Raw genomic sequence first — 19,106 nt, 5'->3', positions numbered from 1 at the left:
TCCTTTTTACACCAGAATGGAGGAGCAACATCAAGAACCTGAATGGATTGTTTTCATGGACAGTACATACTTGAACCCAAGAGCAGTGCTTTTTGCTTCAAATTGCTTTGGCTGTAGGGGAAGTTTTCTTAAACACTCAGATATGGTTCCTGGCTTGAGGATTTAGGCTGATTATAGATAGGAGGGTGAGATAACATCAGGCCCAATGCTCAGTTTACAAATGAAACCTGAGCCCTAAGGGGGTGGGCCAGGCCATATGGGGTCTGGAAGCAGAGAGGGGAGCAGGCAGAGTCCTGGTTTCTCTGGGGCTATCCTTCCATGTGATTGCTATAACATGGGTTCGTGAGGGCCCTACCAGATATGCTGGCTGGTGGGTCCTCCAAAGCATCCCATCCTCCCGCATGTACCACCACACAGAGCCAGTGATCCACAATCAAGAGAAAAGATATTTAATTATTTCTCAGTCTAATCTCTTAAAGCGCTCAAAGTGTTTTCACAAATGCAAGGGGAGGGATTGTTCTCAGCCAACATTTACCAGTGATTCCGACACACGCAAAGAAACTGCCAATCATGGTGCTTTATACTTACTTTAATTTCTGCACTGAAAAAGAAAAAAAAAGGTAAAAACATGACAAGTTACAGTGACATCATCTTGTCCTTAATCTCTGCTCTTGGGGCCAGAAAGGGGGGGAAGAGACAGGAAAACATTGAAGCATGGTTATCATGTGACCAGGACACCTCAGTCTGGCTAAGGGCTCTACTCGCCTAGACATGGTACTTTCAGTGCGCCAGCTCAGGAACAAGACAGACAACAGTCAAGATACATTAAAAAAAATAATAATTATTTCCATGATTTCCGTTCTTAAAATCAAGCACAAAATCTGATCTGACAATGAGGTCAAGGTTCACAAGTCCCCGTGGGATCTGGGGATGGCTCCAGGGAGACAGCCATGTAACATGACTTACAACAAGGAGCAGATACCTGTTCTCCACAGAACACGGACACAGGGGTCTGCAGAGCAGCTCCTCCTTTCCAGTGCAGCTGCATCCTGCATGGGAAAGGGGAGTCGTGGCCTGCTCCCTACCCAACTTCCTGATAAGCTGCAAGAGCTACAGGGGCTGGGGTCTGTGCTTTGGAGGCTGCTGCCTCTGGAATGTTCCACGCTCTCATGGTCTGGTGGGCTGTAAGTTTTTAGGTACGCTCCACACGCTGTTTAAGTGCTTGCTTTATTTCTCATGTGCAAACTGTTACTGTCTAAAGCTTTCAGAAGGACACGTACAGACATGGACACCCTGCAGAGAGGAGGGTATTCGCAGGCCCTGCTCACTCCCGGGGCAGGCGGGAAGGGGAGCATTACAGAAATAGTTAAGAGAAGGGTGCTCCGAGGCAGTTAAAATCTAGTCCCTGATTCGGTCCATGGGGTGAGCGGTGTCCTCAGTAGGTGATTGTCCACTCCTTCACAGAGGCGTCATGGGAGGTGGTGACCAGTGTGTGCTCATCCAGCCAGGCCAGGCTGCTGACATGGTGCAGCCGGTGAGCATCTGAGAAGAAGAGAGCAATGTGAGGAAACAGGCCCACTCTGCCTCTCCCTATATTTGATTAAGAAGAGAGAAGCCAAGGCTAAAGTCATCAGTGAGAACCAGAAACTAACACAGTGGCAGTTTCATTTTCACAAGGACAAGTTTGTGAGGGCAGAGGCAGGACCAGGTGAGCTCAGCCTTGTACCAATTCCAGGCTTCTAAAATGCCAAGTGGTTCCTCTCTAATTTCCAACACATATCACTAGTCAGACAAGAGAGAACAGACACACGTGTGGGTCCACAGGATCTACATTTACAGATTCAACCAATCAAGTCAGCTCCACACTGGCTCAATCAGTTACTCTGTCAATACCACAGCATGACAAGCGGTTGAAGTGCACTGACGCTGTGTCAGTTTATATACCAACGGTGCCATGCCATTTCGAACAAAGGACCTGAGGTCTTTGAATTTTGCTACCTGAAGAGGTCCTGTTACTAAAGTGGAAAGGATGGGTGGGGTATGGACAACTAGAGTTGAGAACGTGTCTGGTGCCCCTCCAGAAATCATACCAGAGTCATACCAGAGTGATGGGATTCCAGCTGCCATCTCACCTCCATTATTCTTGACTCCAGCCTTGAGATCCTGCACCTTTGGACTCCTTCAGCTCAAACTTCTCATAAAGCCCCAGGGACCTCCCAGTTCCAGGAAAGGGATTCCCCAACAGGATTCCTAGTCCCTAGGCCCAGGTAGCTCCTATCCTGGACCAGCAGCCTAACCTAGGTGGAGCAGATATGTCTTGGGAGTCGGGCCATCCTGGGCCAGAGAACTCCCCAAGCTGCAGCACTCTCCATGGCAAGGCCAGGAGTCTGTGACCACAGCAGACAGACACCAGCACTATTCTTGGACCACTAGTGCTGACACAGTACCTTCCTGATCCATTTATTTGTGAAATTTCTAGATTTCCTTTCAAACCAAAAAGGCTCCTTGGAAGCTGCTTCAGGATTCCTCCTCCTGGTCTGCCTTATACGATTTCTGACACAGCAGATAGTGGGTTCCCTAACTTGCAGCTGTTGGGGGTGGTCTCAGGACAGCTTTAAGACAGGCTAGGATCTCTGTTCTGGTAAACACTGAAAGCTGTCTCCCAGGGGACAGTATAAAAATGGAATGTAGCCGTCTCACTCAGGATCACCAGCCATATGTGACTCTGGATCCTAGCATGGAACTACCAGCAGAAGCAGTGTGGTAAGATAATGGATAACCAGAATAAAGATTTAAAAAAAAAATCTGTCTTTTGAAAATATGGCCACTTGGAAAAGCATGGTTCCCATTACTCTTCTACTGATGTCACCATGGTGGGACTGAGCTAATTTAGTTAAGGCACAGGAGCAGGGTGGGGAAGAAAGGTGTCAAACGCTTTTCCTCATTTATGTCCTACATATGGAGAGCAAGGATTCCTAAGTAATGAGTGTCTCAGGATCCCTCTGCACAGGCCAGCAGAGTGCCTGGTGTGTGCTGGAGGGAAGGACAAAGCCACATCTCCATCAGGAAACCTTTTCAAGCACAGACCCCATTTGACCCTAGGAAGTGTGGTCAGGGAATTGACAGGCTGAGACCCAGGGTAAGTTACCTTGGATCTTCACTTTGGTCTCTGGATCACTCAGTGTCCATACGTATACCATCATGTCCATGCCACCAGAGGCAAAGTGTTCATTGTCTGGTGACCAGGCCAGGCACACAATTTTTGCATGGTGTCCATAAAAAACATTGTTCTCCTAGTACAGAAAGAAAACAGAGGCTTAGGATTGGAGTGCAGGCCAGAGTGCACGTGTCCTCCCAGCCAGCCCCCACAGTAACAGGGAGAAGTCCTAGTCCCTGATCACTACCAGCAGCCTCCCAAGAGTTCCAGCAGGTACCTGCCATTCACAGAGTGGAAGACATAACTGAGCAGGTCAAAACCCAAGAGCATCTGGCTAGGGTGGGTCCTCCCTTAGGTCTCTAGTACAGGGCTCTCCACCCTACTCACCGAGTAGCCATCAGCCACACTGAACACTGTGACCACCTTACTGGCATCACACACAGCCAGGAAGGCGCCATCATGGGAGTAGGCCACGTCTGTCACTGGCCCCTTGGCTTCTAGGAGCTTGCCTTCATCCTTTAGTGTGGTGCCCAGGATGGAGTATACACGCACATTGCCATCCTGTAGGCAGGGAGAGGAAACGGTCACTCCTTAATATCCACACTATGTGCCCTGTCACAGCGGAAGGTCAGGGTTTCACTAAACAAGTACTCTGCCATGGCTCAGTAGGCACCAGTACGAGCCAGGGCTCTGATTGCCAAGAAACAGCTGGTTCCTCACATACTCCCTTCATGCATGTCACCTCAACTGGGCAGAAATGACTGGACCCCAGGCCTCCTTACTCTTGTTCCCCATAAATAGTGTTCATAGATCCCTAAAAGGTCAATCTGGAGAAAACTGCACCAACAGCTTCCAATTTCTAGGGGCACCAGTTGTGCCAGGCAAGCTGCATATATCTGTCTCCAGCAAGCTTCCTGCCACCATGTGCCAAGTATACCTTGTGTAATTGCTATTCTTGGTTATTAACTTGACTGTATCTGGAATTAACTAAAACCCAAGAGCCTAGGTATATCTGTGAGGTGTTTTTTTTTTTTTTTTTTTCTCTCTCTTAATTAAAGCATTTGAAGTGGGAAGACCACTTTTAATCCAGAACTTTTTTTTTTTTTTTTTTTTTTGTTTTGTTTTTCAAGACAGGGTTTTTCTGTGGCTTTGGAGCCTGTCTTGGAACTAGCTCTTGTAGACCAGGCCCCAAACTCAGAGATCCGCCTGCCTCTGCCTCCCAAGTGCTGGGATTAAAGGCATGCGCCACCACCCGGCTAATCCAGAACTTTTAAATCAGGAAGATGCACCTTTAATCTGTGCTACATCTGCTGGCTGTCTATAGAAAGGACATGGAAGGACGCTTGCTCTCTTTGTTCTTCCTCTCACTGGCAAGTCCATTCTTTCTCTGGCATTAGAGCACACGTCTTCAGGATTCCAGTGTATACTGAAGACCATGGCCTTTTCCAGGCCCCAAACTGTTCAGATACCAAGGTCACAGGGTAAAGAAGAAAAGGACCTTACCGAGCCCCCAACAGCCACTGTGTCCCCACCAGGGTGCACGGCCACGACTTCGGGCTCGTAGCCAGGGTTGTCGATACTGAAGCACTTCTTCTGGTCCTTCAGGAGGACAATCTGTAACATGAAAGATGTAGTCAGGTCAGTGGCCCCTTGAGTCACTGCTCATCAGCAGGAAAGGTGAGTTCTGGTTAGTGGCTCTGGGCTCTAAGCCACACCCTGGGCCAGTCTCAACCTTGATAAAAGCATTTTCTCCCTCACTGTAAGGACCGTGCTACTTTTAGTTGCAGGCCAGAACCTGAGAAAATGTTCAGTGACAAGCATGTGAAGTGCTGATCTCTGAAGGGCAAAGGGCAGAAGTACCAGGAAGGGACTTGGCTCAACCATCAGGGAAAGTGGCCTGACTGAGGATTCCACCTCTAGATCCTAGATCCTAGGTCACAAGAAACAACTAATGCCTGCCTAGTGCAGGTTTTTGTTCAGCCTGGAGGAGAGTGTGTTATCCAAAGTAACAGTAACTAAGGTTACTGGACACAGCACAGAGTTGTTTGTGCAGCCCTTCAGGGCACCAGTGGAGGTCTGTGGGAACAACTGTGCAATCCCAGATGCAAGGAAGAGGAGGAGCTGGGAGGCATAGCATAGTTAGGGTGGGGTCTGCATATGTACTGCTCTGAGAGAACCCTCAAGACCTACCCCGCTCTAAGAAAGGTGGAAGACTATGTGTGGACAACACTATACCACACTCAGTCATGCTAGGGCAGGCCATGTTTGTCCGAGCAGCAGACATTTCTATGTGTTTGCTGTTAGGACTTTGGAGATAATGTGGCAGCCTGATCTTAACTAAGCTACGTTCTGGTTAGGGGTAAATGTCACATATGGACCTTGCCTTGCCCTCCACAATAGCAGATAAAATGTTTACACACATGCACACAGAGAAAAGCCCTTCTTTTGGGAGATGGTGCCCTAATGTGCTATGACTCTGTGGAGGAATTTGTCACTACCTTCTGAATAACAGATAATCTGAATCCCTGCTTTCACCCACCTTGGCTAATTCTTCTGATCAGCCTCAAGGACAGGGTCAGCTTAGGGCCACTACGACCTCAGATGAAGTAACTGAGGCCTGGGACAAAGACGTGCCTGTCTGAGGCCTTCCCACAGAAAAGGCCTTAAGTCTTCATGCACTGTTCACCAGGGCCAGGTGCTGATACAAGGCTGACAGATCTGCCATGGAGAAGCAGCTGCCCAGAGAGCCCCATGCAACACATTCCTTTTTGTGCCTTGTGGCTGCCCAGACTGAGTTACTTGGCAATGCCATCAAATTATCTGGGACACAGAATCCACACTCCCTTTAGCAATCAGCTTCACAGACCAGGGAGGGGTGGGGAGATTCTGAATGGCTCTTTCTTCAGCAGAGTCTGTCACTCAAGCCCATAGGAAGCACTAGTCAGCTTCTGGCTCTGACCACAGATGGGATGCCTGGGTTTGCAGAGATGACACGTTGTGGAACAGAATTCTGCACAAAGTAGGTCAGGCACAGATGTGGGCCCAGGGCTCTGTTCTAGAAGAACAGATATGCAGGAACTAAAGAGAGTTAGACCCTATCATGGCCTGGGATCTACCTTCTCATGTGGCGGTGTCACCCAACAGCTAAGTTATACAAGGAGTATGACAACTTTATCTTCATGATCATCCCGTGCTTTTGTTAGAAAGAACATAATAGCTCAGAGAGGGTGAGCTTCATTAGGAAAAGGCAGATCTACAGAATAATGACAAAGTCATACAGCTGAGCGCCTCAGACCTCATGGAAAAATGGCTATAATTTAGTCTCATGAGACCAGCTCTGCCCTCTTCCTGTGTCTCAATTTTGGGGGCAGCACTTTGCTAACAGTTAGGTCTTAACTAGTAGCAGAGGGAGTCCATGCGAAGGCATGTCAAACGAGTCTGTAGCACAAAACCCTGGCTACATGTACTTGTCAACTTGACACAACCTAGAGAAACCTAGAAGATAGAACCTCATCTGAAAACTGAAAAAAAAAAAAAAAACTGCTTTAATTAGACAGGCGTGTGGGGTATTGTCTTGACTACTAATTGACACACACAAGGAGGACCCAATTCATTGTGGGCAGTATCATCCCTAGGCAGGCATTCCTGGGATAGGAAGGAAACCAGCAAGCAGCATTCCTTCAAAGCTCCTGCTCTAGTGGTCCTCAATGATGGCCTGACTGGCTGCTCTTCCATAAGTCTCAAGTTCAATTCCAGCAACCACATGGTGGCTCACAATCATCTATGAGATCTGGCATCCTCTTCTGTTGTGCAGGCATACATGCAGGCAGAATACTGTGTCAACCTTTCTTCCCCAAGTTAGTTTTGGTCTGTGTTTTATCACAGTATCAAAAAAGTAAACCAGAACATGAGTCATGAGTGAAATTTAGAAACTAAACAGTAGTTATACATCTCCTATCCCACTAATTCTGGTTCAAATGTAGCCAACCGTACCTGTCCAATGCATACGACCACGGTGTATCCCCCAGGACCAACAGCTACACACTTTGGCTGAACATCCAGTTTCACAACACCTTGTCCACTGTTGGGGAGGAGCGAGGCAGTTACTTCCACATTCTGCTGGTTCAGCATGGTTATTAATACATACAGAGAAAATTGCACCTCTTAACTCTATGGAGAAGAAAATCCTACTGTAATCTCTCCTGAAGGGCAACTTGCTAAAATGTGAGGTGACAAATAGAGCACTGAGGTCTTTTTATAATAAAGGGAGACCAGAGCAGGGAAAAGGTGTCAGCAACAAGTGGAGGTTAGAAGTTGGGCAGATTCTTCCTGTCCATCTGTGCTAAATGCAGACATATTATCCCCCACCCATCTGTAGGCCTGAGGTATATACAGAACTGAGTTCTGCTCCTTCTGTGTATCATAGCTGCCCTCATGGTTAACTAGGATTCCAATACCTTTAATGAAGACCCAGTTCCCTCTTATATTAGACAAATGCTATCAAAACTCACCTAGAATAATCTATAGCCCTGTCTTTCTTGAAAACATTAACAAGCTTCCACAGAACTGAGTCAAGCCATGGTTGGTCACCAGAGTGCCCAAGTCTTGACCGTTGCAGCCATGGGTTGCCAACAGGACAACTTTCATGAGTGATATCACAAGGCAATAAGAAGCAGACAGCCGAGACCTCTGGGTTCTCAGGTGCCTTTATTCTCAGATGCCAGTGGCCACTCGTCAGAACAGACTGCACACATTGGCAGGTTTGCTGCCAGTCACGCACATATCTGAAGTGGGACCCTTATAAACATGCACTCCCGCCAACCCCATCCTTCTCCTAGTCATACACATTTCTAGCAAGATGTGAGCCACACAAGGCTATGATGGAGTCTACCAAGAACTGCTTTACAGGGTGGAGTTGGGGGTGGGTGGGAGGTCTTGCTAAACTAAGGTCAGTGGGTCTATTTCTGAGTCAAAGACTTAGAGCAGCCCATCTCACCCCCCTTGCCTGTTCTCACCTTTCATTGCTGAGGATGGACACCTCTGATTCGGTATCCACTTATACTCTAAACAGGAGGTGGCTCCTTATACCCAGCACCTGGCATGCCATCAATCTGTAAGCTTCCCTTGACCTTTTCGATAGCCTAAGCTTTACTGTCACTACCTCTACTGGCAGAAAGATACAAAGGAAAGCAGACAAAATAATAATGCATGGGCTGCATCTGCTCTGGTGCAGAATCTACAACAACTGGCCACACCTATGAGTCTGGTTACTAGGGCCCTGCCACTCAGTATCCTGGACTTAGTACCTGAATGATGTTCAGAAACAAACAGAAAGGGCAGACATAAACCCCTTAACCTGGAATGTTACAGGCACCTGTGGCTCCTTCTGGGCCTCTCTAGAGTCATGGCTGGCTTCCTTGGGCAGAACGTACCTGTAGTCCCTCAGCGTGAGGTTGGTGTACCGTACAGTGTCGTCCATGCTGCAACTGACCAACTGCCCAGACTCATCCACTGTCATCCTGGACACCTGATTGGTGTGGCCTTTTCCAGAGAAGGAGTCATTCTCTCCTGTCTCTGAATCCCAGTAATGTGGAGTACAATTAAGGAGAAACCAGATCTCAGGATGACGGTATCTACTGCGCTGGACAGGCATGGCTGCCCTTCACACAGACAGAAGACACCGCAGGAAGAACAGGAGGCATTCTCACGGATGGCCAAGCTTAGAATTTCAGAGCTAAGGCAGTGTAAGTCAGTGGGGCAGCCTGGCTACTAGCCAAGAGACCAAGGCAGTACATAGCACAGCCTTGCTTTAAGAAGGCACATAAAGTTAGCGTGCTGGACACAGGCAGACTTGTCGATGATGAACACGATGATGAACACACCTAATGTATCACAGTCTAAAATCTAACTTTCTAGGTGCCAACACAATGCCATGGTAGGCCAGGAAGTTCCATAATATGTAGTACTTGCAGTCAGAACACAGGCACACAATAAACACTGTACATATAGTACTATAACCTCTGGACTATAGAATACACATGAAACAAATGATTTCAGGTTTAGACTTGGGTCCCACTCACAAGGTTGGTATCTCTATGTAAATACTCTGGAAACAAAAACAGACAAAACACTTTTGGCCACACAATTTCACCCTTTTTAGGATGGGAGAGTTTCCTGGGTCTTGGGAACAGAAACTTTGTCTCTGTGACAGCTCTGCAGTCAAAGGATATTGATATGTCCATCATGGCTCCCGGAATAGATGTAAGACTTGCCACCATTTCTGTGCACTGTCAGACACTGGATGGATTTACTGTGACCCTGAGAGGGAGACAACGGGATGGGGTGAGCTGAGGTAGCATGTCCTACCTTCTGCCAACCATGAGCTGAGCTATGCTGGAACCCCAGCCATAAATAAGTCATGAGCTACAATTAGTCATCTATCTCCCAGTCAGCTGATCTGACAAACCTCCATATGCTGCCTCCCTCAATACCTAAAATCCACACCTGGGCTAAGGACAAGGTCTACACCAAAGCCTAGCACTTAGGACCTAACCCTTATCCCTGCTGCCACACATGAGCACATTGGCTGGGTCTCTCTCAGGGTGTGAGGCAGCCAGGATAGGATTACACACTGGAGGCCCTGGTGCTATAGGGGTGACCACTTTGGCTCAGGCCCTCCTTGGTACTTATTCTTCCTAGTATTCCTCCCAACTGATGAAGGAGGTGACCTTGTATACACAGGACTCTCTAGAGAGCACTTCTCACCTTCTCTGTGATTGGCTCAGAGAGCACTTCTCACCTTCTCTGTGATTGACTCAGAGAGCACTTCTTGAGCTCTGACCTCACCCTTTCCCTGGGTTCCCACTAGCCTTGCTGTTCTGCTTCATGCTTGGGGCTTCTTCCCTACATCTTGTCTCAGGGATCCTGTGGGTCTCCTTTATTGCTACAACATGGCATCTACCCTCAGCTAATAATGACAGTCCTTGGTAGAATGCACTGTATAATGTCTTAAGAGATGAGAGCCCCGACTGTGTTCTGTTCAGCACAGTACAAGCCTCACGGGAGACCAGGAGACTTCCTGGTATGCTGCATGAAAACCTAAGCCCAGCAAGATTCTGGGGACCTGTGTGTTTCCTGGTTGCCTCTGGCAAATGGCCCTGCCTGAGAGATTTAAGATTTCAGCCTTCATCACAATGTCTAGTCCTCTCTGAGGTTGGATTGTTTAACAAGCTAATATTCTTAGGTGATTCTCACACACCCTCAAGCATGAGAAACAGGCTAGAGATAGCACCATATAGGCCAGCTCCAGAGACTCAGATGGAGTTCCTCTGGGCAGGCAGGAGCCCTTTGCTATAGAGCTCCCAGGTAAGGCGGCCATGTAGCCAGGGCTAAGAATCGCATTCTAATATCTCAAACTTCTGGTTCCCTGGTACAGCTCGTGTTCTCGGCAGCCTGAGAGCAGCAGTGGCTACCTGGCATGAGCTATATTGCTGTACAAAGAGAATGAGATATAGATTTCTTTGAGAACTTTTATCTGCACAATTTCTCACAATTGAAACTGGAGCCATAGCACAGAAGTGTCCGTCTCTGGGAAGCTCTGGCTTCATCATAAAAGACTTAACACCCACAGTGGTACCCATGTTCTGTCATACTCCCAACCCTGGTCTGGGACCCAACAACAGAGGGGCTCCCAATTCTGTCCTCAGGGTCAGCGCCAAGTTGCCTTGTTCTGGGAAGTCACTCAGTGGGGCTGGGAGGTCAGGAGATCCCTTTGTGACCCTGCATATCTGGGCCCTTGAATAGCAGGTTGTACTGACTAGAGAAGAGCTGGACTGGGTTTTTTTTTTTTTTTGTTTTTTTTTGTTTTTTTTTTTTTTACTGGAACAGTTTAAAATGTAAACTCTGGAAATTATTAGCAACTAGGATGGGGGGGGGTGGAGAGCAGGGAAAGAAGCCTGTGTTCTGGATAATTTTATGCCAACTTGATACAAACTAAAGTCACCTGAGAAGAGAGAACTTCAATTAAGAAAATGTCTCTATAAGATTGGGCTATAGGCCACCCTGCAGGGCATTTTTTAGTTAGTGATGATGAAGGAGGGCCTTGCCCATTATGGGTAGTATTACCCCTGACTGTTGGTAATGTGTACTATAACAAAGCAGGCTGAGATAGACATGAAAGCAGCATCCTTCCATGGCTTCTGTAGCTCCTGCCTCCAAGTGCCTGTTCTTTGTGTGAGTTCCTGTCCTGACTTCCTTCGATGATGAACAGATATATGGATATGTAAGCTGAATAAACCCTTTCCTCCCCAAATTGCTTTTGGTCATAGTGTTTCAGCATGGCAACAGTAACCCTAAATAAGGAAGCCTGGTTGTGGAAAACCTTCCTTAAAATCATGGCTCAGTCATTAAGGGCCCTAAGATCTTCCAGAAGACAGGGTAAAGGTGATCCTGGGAGCTGTCCCACCTGGCTACAGATCTCCTGAGAGGCCAAAGTGGCAGAGGCAGATGGAGGCAGAAGTGAGACTTTCACTCAGCCAGGAAAGCACAATGTGGCCTGCAGCACTTGGCTTGAGCAAGCCCCAGGGAGGGTTTGGAACCTCAAGGTATGTTCTGTTCAGGATGGCCTTTGGCAGCTTGTCCAATTGCTCCTGTCCTCTATTCCTGTGAACCCCAGGGTATCTCTGACCCTTATGCCCATTTTCAAACAACACATGATCCAGATTCAAGGCCATCCTCCCACTGACTCCTCGCTGAGTTCCCATCTCATTTATTCACTCAGCCTCCATCTCACCGTCCATGCTCTATATCCTGTCTTAATGCTCAGAACGTTCCTGGTCTTGTCTTGAGTTGTGAGGCACAAGTCCCAACAGAAAGTCAAGCCACTCAGGAAATAGTGACTTTCAGCAGCAGAGAACAGCGCAGACCCTAACTGTGCATTGCTCACAATACTTCCAGGGGGTTATTAATGTCCCAAAATATCAACTTGACTTCTGCCGAAGGGTCAAGGAAGCCTGACATCTCTGCTTCCATTTGGCTATCCCTGTTTCCCCATTTCACAGCAGACCACAGGAGTCTGTTCCCTAGGCACACCATACCCAGAACAAGGCTCACCTTGATGACCCGGAGGGGCTTGCTGGGATTGTTTTTGTCCAGGTAGTTGATGTATCCAGACAGGGAGATGCTGAGAAGGTGGTCCTTCTGCCACAGGCAGCCCAGCTGCTGGTCCAGAACATTGGAGCCCATGGGAAATGTGCTGACCACAGAGTTCACATTGACATCCCAAATCTTAGAGGTTTTATCTCCAGACGCAGACAGCAAATGAGTGCTATCAGGACTCCAACTAATCTATTTCAACAAAAAAGTGCCAAATGTCAGAGGGTTTCAGAACCACATGTGCCCCGAAAGCAGCAGCCTACAGTCACCGTTTCACGAGAGAATAGGGAACTGAAGAAGGTGTTAGGATGAGCCCAGCTCCCAAGGTTCCTGTTAAGCCATTGGTTGCTTCCACCCAACTATGACTTAAAGTTGTGCCATGGTTCAACTCTTATCTGCTTACATCAATATTCATCTAGTTTCAAACAATCTACGATGACTTGACTATCAATATAGAACTGGCTAAATTAAAACCAGCAAATTAGGAAACATATTTATACTCACAGCATAAATTCCTCCGTCATGGGCCTTGGTTCCTCCAAGGGCACACACTTTCTCTCCCGTCTTCCCATCATAAATGAATATCTTCAAGAAACAAACAAGTTATGTAGAAGCTAGTGTAGAGTGCCATTACCCCACCATTTCCCTAGCAATTGTGGCTATACAGTTGGAGTGATGGAGGAGAGTTATCTGTCTATGTTTCTTTCATTGGTTAATTAATAAAGAAAACTGCCTTGGCCCTTTAATAGGATAGAAAATTAGGTAGGTGGAGTAGACAGAACAGAATTGTGGGAACAAGGAAGTAGAGTTGGGGAGACGCTTCAGGCAGTCGCCATAGGAGTCTCCATGCTGCTCCTCTCCGAGATGGACACAGGTTAAGATCTCTCCTGGTAAGCCACACCTCGTGGTGCTACCCAGATTACTAAATATGGGTTAAAGGAAGATGTGAGAATTAGCCAATAAGAGGCTGAAACTATGGGCCAGGCAGTATTTAAAAGAATACAGTTTCCGTGTAATTATTTCGGGTGTAAAGCTAGCCCGCGGCCGGGTGGTGGGACACAGCCCCGCCGCTTCACACTACATTGGAGCCTTGAGCAGTCTTTGAAATGAGAGACCTATATCTGTTGGACTTTGGTGATCCCTGGGAGGGGGGAACAGGGAGTACTACCATAAACCTGCCTAGGTATCGTCCCCTTCTCTGTGCCAGTTCTTACCTGGCCGTCAGCGCTAGCTGTGGCAAATCTGTTCCCATCAGGAGAGAACCGCACACAGTTGACAAAGCGGCTGTGATCCTGTGGGAGAGAGGGCTGTCATACACTTGACAAAGCTTACAAAAGCATTCTACTTAAGCCCATGCCCCCAAACACAGGTAGGATTCATTAGTCCACAGGAACATTTTAAGCTTAGAGAAACTCCCAGGCAGTCCCTCATGACATAGCTCAGTGTGAAAGGCTATTCTTCAGTCAGGCCTCCCTCCCTGATCAAGTGCCTCCTGATGCATCCATCTTCTTCCCTCTGAGGCCTCAGACGGCTCATATACTAATTGCTGGCTCTGAGATAGCTGTAAGAGGCACCTCCTGTCAGGCCTAGTTAGCTCTGGGGGTGTTTGCTGAGGAACAAATGAGTTTTAAAAGAAATCAAGCAGTGGCTGTGACTTTCAATCAGGATGAAGAGTCTGAGACCAAGGCTTAAGGCAGGCCAGGGCAATACCTAGTCTTGGGAGGTAGTAATCCCTGCTCTAGTTATGGAGACTCCTTACTCATGTTTGTGTTTGCCTGCTGTTCTACTCTTCTGGTTACTCTCATCTGTTTAACTGCAGTTTCTCAGGAGGCACAACTCGCCACAGTGCATGCAATCAGTCTTCCCAAGTCAGGGTCTCATTATCTCTGCCACTGTCACAAGCTGTCACCGTTTCATGCACAGGGCCATGGCAAGCTTTAGGGCAAACTCTTTACAGCAGAGCATGAGGCTCAATGGAGTTGGGCAACTTAAGCTGCAACAGCTGTGAAAATCAAGACTCCAGTTTATTGTCTGCACTGACTTGCCTACAGTGGCAGGCCTGGGCAGGTTCTGGCCAAGGGGCAGCGTAGTGGGTTACAACCTTAACTCCTCAGACTGACTGGCACCCATTTAGACATCTATCTCTGGGTGCAAAGAAGCCTGCTACACAGGAGACCCTGTGTCTCACATCTATTAGTTGCAGGGCTCAAGATGATGGAAGCAAGATCTCAGAGCCAAACCCCTTCCTGACCACTGTGGTGTGGTATACACACCTTCTTTTGGTCAAGGTCAAATAACCCAAAGGAGGTACTGATGTAGCCACAGCTAGACCAGAATATCCAGCTCACTTCCCCTTAATCCACCTCCAGGACAAGGGTTTCACACTGGATCCTCAAATGTCTGCTCTGCCTATTCCACAGAAAGGAAACAAGGGAGCCACACCGGTGTCAGCTTACTCTTTATTTGGACAGGGTATTAGGGCACTCTAGAATTCAGAGACTGAAGTGCCCATTCCAATAGAGACACCTAGAAACCAAAGGATAGACCAGGGGTGCAGATTTGTTTTTACATGTGTAAAAGGAACATGTAATGAAAGGAACAGTAGAGAAAAGCAGACAGCAAGTACTCAACTCCAGTCTCTAACAAACTCCTTGTTACTGCTTCCCTGGGGTCAGACAGACCCCTAGTACTTGACTGGCCAGATGCAGGGTGATCTTAGGAAGCAATACTGGAAACAACACATAAACTCCAGGACCTCCATCAGGGCCTGTGGTCAAGTTCCAAAGCTTTTACTTTTGTGGGACTCTCTTGGAAAATGTACAATCTGGTAGAGGTGAGGTACTGTGCCCTAGAGACCACACAGGTTTAAGAGACTAAGAGAAGGCTGGACAAAGCAGACAATGAATGGGTGACGGAGCCTACATGAGCCCATTTAGAGCCTTAGTCCATCATTCCTTTCTGCAACTTAGGCACAAGAGTGTATATGGGCAGGAGACATGTCTGCTCCTGAAATAGACCCTGTGCAGGCAGAACAGCCAACAGTAGTCCATTAGCCAAAGAAAACGAGGGCTAAGAATAGTGTTTTCCACAGACAGAGCCCAGCAGTGTGGAGGGAGTTTGGAAAGTGTCTCAGTGAGTCCAGGAGTTCAGCCATGTCATATGGCTGCCTGACCCCTCTACTTATTGAGACAAAGACTTCTGGTCCCCAGCCCAGTCATCCAGAGGTATCACATTCAACCTCATAGGTCCAGTCTTCAATATCCCTGTGTGAAATGTTCCATTCTCCTGGAATTACTCTTGTTCCCCTGTAGCCAACACTTAATGAACATGGGTATAGACTGTATCAGTGAGTTCCCCAAGAGCCCTCTGTCCAACCCCACACTCCTACACTATCCCCATCATCTCCTTCACCACCACCACAAAAAAAAAAAAAAAAAAAAAAACCACCCACCACATACACACAAAAACCCAAAACCAACCAACCAAACAAAAAAACAAGTTTCGAGTAGACATTCAAATCTACTCCACTGATGGGGATTCAGGTGCTCTTGAGCTCCTTAATGGCCTGACTCTGCATTGGACATGCTTATTACCCACGTTGGCTCATTAAAGACCTTCTGCAGAAGGCCTCCTGAATTCACACTGGTCTCTCAAAGGGAGAATTGTCTGCAGATGATGGGACAGCCCTGCTCCAAAATCTCAAAGGTCTTCCCTATGATTCATCCATAGGGGCATGCCAAAGGCCTCCAAAGAGCATCCCTAATGTTCTTAGGGATGTTTACTGATATCTCAAGTACCACTGGGTCTGCCAGAAGCATTATGTGCAGGAAAGGCAAATCCATAACCAGAATAAGTACCTACTCTACAAAGCATTATCCTTCTCCATTAAGAAGTGGTCCAATGTAGTCTACCTGCCTTGTTTGGTTGGTTGCCCTAGAGAATGGTGCTATATTGGGGCTCAATGATTCTCTCTACAGTTAGAAGATCTGGCATTTATCAGCAGCTATGGTCCAGATCAAACTTGGTGAGTAAAAGTCCATATTGCCAATCCCATGCAAAATCTCCATCTCTGCTATCATGGCCACTTTGTTCATGGGTCTACTGGGCAATGACAGTGATGGCCCACTCACTCCTTCTAAGGCCAAGATTGGACCCCCCAGGGGAAACCTGCCCATCTCATCCATGGTCTCTCCTTTGTTCCTGGAGGGTTACCTCCCAAGGTCACCTACTACATCCAAAATCCACAGTGGGTATAGACAAGGTAGTACTTTGGTCTATTCCAGGAAAAAGGTTTCTCCACCCTACTTTCAAATATGGACAACACCCAAGTGTGGTAGCTAGGGCTGGCAGGCATAAATAACTCTGGCTACAGGTAAACCTGGGCTCACTTCAGAATTGCTCAAGTCTATGCCCTGCTCTTAATGATGTGATGTGATATGATCTCCAAACTTGGACCAGTAGTTGGACATGACCGTGGTAGATCAGGTCTTAGTTTTCTTTCTCCCAGTTACTATTTTCCTTCTGAGGTTAGCACATCACAGGCTGGTCTCATGTCACACAGAAATTCCTAACAATTACTTTCTGAGGCAGCAGCTTGAACTCATGCCCCAATTGTGTCTTGTCCCAGTGATACACTATGGGCTCTCCTCCCAGTGCTCAGGAAAGCTCTCACAGAGCAACTATCCACTTCAGCCTCAAGACCCTTACAAGTCCTGGGTTTCTTGCCTAAAGACAAACCGTGAGGTAGAAAGCAGATGTGAGATGTTTGACTTCAAGGACAGAGTGCCTGTGGCTGTTCACTTGGATGAAGATTCTAGCAAGCACAGGCTATTTGGCCTGCAGACAGAAGTAGAGGTAGCCTGGTTCCTAGCATTCATGGACTAGGAATGAAATATCTATCTGGTGACAAAGGATTGTTATTTGGATTTCAGTTAAAAAAAAGTTAATCTTCTCTAACAAACATAATAACAACAAAAACCCAACACCCTCACACAATTTTAGTTAAAGCCTCAGATATTTTAATTTTTAAAGCCGTTTACTAGGAAGAGCTCAATGAACTCCTTAGAACCACTACAGCTCTAGCTTTTGTTATTAGACCCCACATGTGGGCACTCAGCCCATCTTTCACAGAAAGCCCCACCTACCCTAGGTTTTCTATTGTTCCCCATCTGTCAGCACACTACCCTACCCCACAGTCAGGAGGAAGACAGCACGAGGGAAGCCACAGCAGTGCAGACATCACCCCTGTCCAGCCCTACAACTGCAGCTTCACTCCTACTGGCTAGCAGCCAAGGTCAGATACACATTCTGTTATTGACTCCAAGTCTCCATGACCTTACCAATGGGCCCTCTCTCCCTTTTGTCAGTTGGTCCTGTAGGAATAGTTTTAGATGGAAACATGAACCTTCCCTGCAACTATGGGGTCTGGATGAGGGTGGGATGGGGTGGTGTGATGTGATGTGGTGTGGTGTGGTGTGGTGTGTGTGTGTGTGTGTGTGTGTGTGTGTGTCTGTCTGTCTGTCTTCTGGTCACAGAGTGCAGAGGTACATTTAAGCTGGAAGGTAGCAGAACCAATCAGTTCTGTGCCAGGTGCTACCTGGGTCTCTGTTCCTTGGTCCACAACCCTTTCTGCATCTTCCAGGCCTAGTCAGGGCCCAGGGTTGTAGGCTCCAAGGACTTTCAGTATAAATGGTGGTGTCCACCTAGAGACGGCCAGCTGAGAATGTGAAGAAGGGGATTGGGCATCAGTCAGGCTCCCAGTGAGTTCACACAGAAAACTGAGGAGATGCATAGGCTCCTTGCCAACGACAAACCCTAAACCCACATCTCCATTAAATGCTCTTTAGCTGCTGTGTTCTTTTGCACAAGTCAATCCACACATGCAAATGAAAGGACCACTCTTGCTTCAGGAAAGGGAGCCTTCGCCCCCCCCCCCCCCCCCCCCCACACACACACACAGCTCAGACCAAGAGCCTAAAGAGTGTGGAGGGAGGTCTGGGGAAGGCAGGTAGTATCACTAGAAAACTGCAGGACAGTTTTCAGTTGATGCAGAAACCTCATCTTCCCTCCCCAAGATTAGACCCCAGAGATTGGCTGGCTCATCACTCCTCAAACTCAGAGTCCATGGGGCATCTACCCCTGCTTAAGAACACCAACCTTGAGCCACATCTTTTAACAAAGCTCCCAGAATAGCCATGCAGCCACTACCTCCCAATGGAAGCCACAGCAGACCAGGATGAGAGCTATAGAAGGTTAAGAAGAACTTGGATCAGCACATCTGCTGGACACAGACCTCACTTAGCAGAGCAGAGCAGACTTCATGACAAAGAAAGGATCCCTAGATAGTCATCCGTACTCTAGCCAAGACCTGTTTATGGAAACGGCCTACTACATGAGTCCTGTCCTTGCCCCTGCCAGGGATTCTGTGCTTGCTATTTATGACTTGTTACTAAAATACTAAAATTAACAGTCCTCCTCAGCAAGCCACTTTAAGGATAGTATCTCATTTAATCCCCAATGAAGTATGGACACTGGAATCACTGACACTTCAGATAAGTCTGAAGACCTTGGAGAAGCTACAAACTCAACCACCTTCAAGGACAGAAGACATGTCCTTTCTGATCAAAAGTCAATCCATCTCCTGTTACCAGAACTAAGACTAGCTGCTTTGTTCATGGTATATGGGAAAGCCAGCGCAAGCAAGAGAGCTGTAAAGACTGCCAAGGTCACAGAGCCTTCTCCCCAATCACTTGGCCTCACTCCAGTGTGTTAGTTAGCCTGAATACTGTCCCCCATC

At 47.5% G+C, this 19,106-nt stretch overlaps 1 protein-coding gene across 1 annotated transcript in view; it reads right to left on the bottom strand.

Annotated features, from left to right (window-relative positions):
• Nucleotides 1-433: 433 nt before the first annotated feature.
• Wdr1 (WD repeat domain 1) overlaps nucleotides 434-19,106 on the bottom strand; it is a 36,277-nt gene continuing 17,604 nt past the window's right edge. Inside the window, exons 6-15 of the mRNA XM_038328976.2 lie at nucleotides 13,525-13,602; nucleotides 12,815-12,895; nucleotides 12,269-12,502; nucleotides 9,388-9,475; nucleotides 8,590-8,746; nucleotides 7,151-7,238; nucleotides 4,661-4,771; nucleotides 3,545-3,718; nucleotides 3,149-3,293; nucleotides 434-1,542 (exon numbers count right to left, since the gene is read on the bottom strand). Of these exons, the coding sequence (XP_038184904.1) occupies nucleotides 1,436-1,542; nucleotides 3,149-3,293; nucleotides 3,545-3,718; nucleotides 4,661-4,771; nucleotides 7,151-7,238; nucleotides 8,590-8,746; nucleotides 9,388-9,475; nucleotides 12,269-12,502; nucleotides 12,815-12,895; nucleotides 13,525-13,602 (1,263 nt within the window). The 3' untranslated portion in view covers nucleotides 434-1,435. The remainder of the gene's footprint in view (nucleotides 1,543-3,148; nucleotides 3,294-3,544; nucleotides 3,719-4,660; nucleotides 4,772-7,150; nucleotides 7,239-8,589; nucleotides 8,747-9,387; nucleotides 9,476-12,268; nucleotides 12,503-12,814; nucleotides 12,896-13,524; nucleotides 13,603-19,106) is intronic.

The sequence above is a fragment of the Arvicola amphibius genome, chromosome 1, assembly GCF_903992535.2.
Source record: "Arvicola amphibius chromosome 1, mArvAmp1.2, whole genome shotgun sequence".
Lineage (NCBI taxonomy): Eukaryota > Metazoa > Chordata > Mammalia > Rodentia > Cricetidae > Arvicola > Arvicola amphibius.
This window is presented reverse-complemented; position numbering and strand designations above follow the sequence as displayed.